At 24.6% G+C, this 3,255-nt stretch overlaps 1 protein-coding gene across 1 annotated transcript in view; it reads right to left on the bottom strand.

The window, feature by feature from the left end:
- LOC108688550 (aminopeptidase N-like) overlaps nt 1–3,255 on the bottom strand; it is a 33,896-nt gene that overhangs the window by 27,434 nt on the left and 3,207 nt on the right. The window contains exons 4-6 of the mRNA XM_018194853.1: nt 2,590–2,671; nt 219–287; nt 52–123 (exon numbers count right to left, since the gene is read on the bottom strand). Coding sequence (XP_018050342.1) covers nt 52–123; nt 219–287; nt 2,590–2,671 — 223 coding nt within the window. The remainder of the gene's footprint in view (nt 1–51; nt 124–218; nt 288–2,589; nt 2,672–3,255) is intronic.

Here is a 3,255-nt window from a genome sequence, read left to right as displayed (position 1 = left end):
TGTATATAATTTTACATGATTATATGTAATTATATATGAAATATTTTTTACCGGGAATAATTTAGATTAGAGTAATATAGCACATGCTGCAGAGTAGTCCAAAAATGATCGGAACGTGCCGTGCTAAACAAGAAAAAACATAAAATATATAAAATGATAAAAAGTGATATTTTAATTATCGAAAAAGATTCATATATATAATCTGCTTTATATCAAACCTCTTTTCCGGATAATATGTTTCTATCGCAGCTTTCGAAGTGATCCAGAATTTATCGGCATTTCTCGAGCTAAACAAGAAAAATATATTAATTATATTATAATTAAAATATTATAAGATATAGATGGATCAAATAATTAAGAGAAAATATAAGAAATTAATAATAAGAATAGAATATATAGTGAATTCATTCCGGTTTTTCATCTCTTTCTTTTCAATCATCACAATATGAAAGAGAAGGAGAAGATGGTTAGCCGTATTGTTTCTTCTCTCTCGTTTTTGTTGACCGTATTTGATAATATAGTGTTTAGATACGAACGGCATAATCCATGCTTTATGTCTTTAGTCGTATTTAAACATAAGTACTTTTTGTTGAATAGGTGTCTTGTAAATAATATTTTTTATTGTATAAAAAAACTCAGCACTAATTATATGGAAAATTAAGTTCCAAAGAAATGAGTTAATTTTCATATAATATTGAAGCTTATGATATAATAAACAAAATATGTTATAGATATAAGTTTTACATATAATTAGTGTAGATTTCTTTTATACAATAAAGAAATACTATTTACAATGAAGTCTGTTAAAAAAAACATAACTTATTTTCAATATAGATTAATCATGCTGAAAGAGATTAAAATTAATAATGAGTCCTCTTTTTGTAAGGAAAAAATATAAAATTACATCAATGAAATACGTAAAAGAAAGAAAAATGGCGGAAAAAGAAAATAAATAATAAAAAATGAAAAAATGAAAAACTATTGTTTAAGTAGAAAATAATGTTAGGAAATGATACTTAAGAAAGGAAGTAGAGAGAAATATCAAACACACATTAGCAAAGAGAGATTGGGAAACAATTATAGTTATTTGTAATTGTGAGTTACAGTTAGTTTTTTCAGTAACTTTTACTTAAGACAACGATATACATTGAATTTCTTCTTGCTAGATTGCTAGTTGGATTAACATCTTGCCACCGTATTTGGTATATGCGATGCTGGCACTGTCAACACCGCAGCCAATACAGTGCAATGGCAAGATGCTTATCCAGCTAGTAATTTAATAGAAAAAAGCAGCTTTAATTTAATCTTTTTTTTTAGCTGTAATTTAACTTAGTTACGTTTTTTTTAGTAATTAGTAATTAATTTGAGTTACTTTTACAGTTACTTTACACAGTTTAAACTTATTTGTCAATTTAATGTGATTAATTAGAATTTGAACAGTTGTATTATACTGCCACTATTGGTTGCGTAGAAGACAATAATTTAATTTTGCTTATTGTTAATGTCCACTGATTCTTTATCTTTTGTAAATAAGCAAATTATCACTGTACGAATATCACGTTAATACTAGCGTCTTTACAATTTAATCCTGATATTCATTGTCAATATCTATTGATCCTTTGATACTGTAGATCTCTAAAGGATCGTTTATAATGAAAGTAATATGGAAAATAATATAATATGTATTACAATAAGTTATAAACAACCGTAAATATTGACCAAACACAATCAAATATAAGAAATATAATTATGATATCAATTTCTTAAGCTGACTGCTTATTACTTTTATCGTAAATGATCCATAAATCAAATATCGTAAGGCAGTAACAACACATAAGAAAAAAACGAAGTAGCTAAACACAATACGTTAAAAGTCTTGTCTTATATTTTTCTACTATGATTAGCAGATTTACTTTACTACAGTTCATATCTTAGAAATCTTATGTTTTTCTTATGAGTTTCTTCTAACTTAATATTTTCTATCTTTTAAATAAAATTGTTTAACATGTATATTATATATGTATAAAAAAAACTTAAATTAATCTTTTTTTTGACCCTAATAATATTAAAATATTATTTATATTGTTCTGTAATGATAACAGAAAAACTCAAAAGTTACATTTTGAATAACGTAATTCATTACTTTTTAAAGTTGATAATTTGTAACGATAAGTAGTTTTTTGAAATAAAAAAACCATAACCTGTAATTATGTTTACAAACTTTTTTGTCTTTGATCAAAAGATATTTAAAAAAAAATGAAAGTAAGACAATGAAAAAAGAATATATTGCAAATTTTGTTAACAAAACCAAGTTTATAATTTCAAATAAAATAAGTATAATAAGAAAATTTATTTGAGAAAGAAATACGAAAGAATAAAAACAAAAATCGATTGATAAAGAAAAAAAAGTATTATTTTATCGAATTAAACAATTTAAATATAAATGAAAAATAACAAAAGAAAAATAAAGAAAATACTTTACGATTTATTTACTTTATGAATATTATTTTTTATTTACTTTACGAATATTATTTCTTATATTTATTATGTTTGATTTTTTAATCCTTATCTATTCATTACGATACTTACTGCAGATTTAGAAACTTCCTCATAGCTTTATGAAACAATTCATTGGAAACTGCACGTTGTAACATACGTAATATAGCAGGTCCTATAGCAGTACATAATGAAAAAGATAATTATTTAATGTAGGAGAATCTTCAGCCTCCTAATAATGAATTTGATCTTGACATTTGTTGTCAAAGTCATGATCCTGAGTGATCTGAGAAGGTTTAAAAGAATTAAAAAATTATTAATCAACAAAATTGAGTGTATATGATACACATTTTAACGATTAATTTTATTCCTTTATAGAGTGAATTCTGGCAGCAAAAAGATTCTTATTACATGTATAGAGTATCCATACTGCCAGAGTTTTACAATTTTTTAAATTTCCGAATATGAGGAATTTCTTGTTAGTAAAATTAATCTCCTGTAAAAAGTGTTCATCATATCAAATTGATACTTGACAAATTTTTAGTTTAAAATAAGGAATAGCTTAAGCAGTACTTCATTGCTCAAACTCGAGTGCTTGTATAAGTTATACAGATGTAAACTTCATTAAACAGTGAATGGTATGGGATAGATTTTGCTGCGTGTTATAAAATGTAGGGTAAGATTATCTAAGAGTACGCACTTATTCTTTTAAATTGTATTATTTACAGCATCACTGTTTTCACAGGCTGGATTAAATTT

The sequence above is a fragment of the Atta colombica genome, unplaced genomic scaffold (genome assembly GCF_001594045.1).
Source record: "Atta colombica isolate Treedump-2 unplaced genomic scaffold, Acol1.0 scaffold236, whole genome shotgun sequence".
In the NCBI taxonomy this organism is placed as follows: Eukaryota; Metazoa; Arthropoda; class Insecta; order Hymenoptera; family Formicidae; genus Atta; species Atta colombica.
The sequence above is the reverse complement of the archived record's forward strand: the minus strand, read 5'-3'. Positions and strand labels throughout refer to the sequence as shown.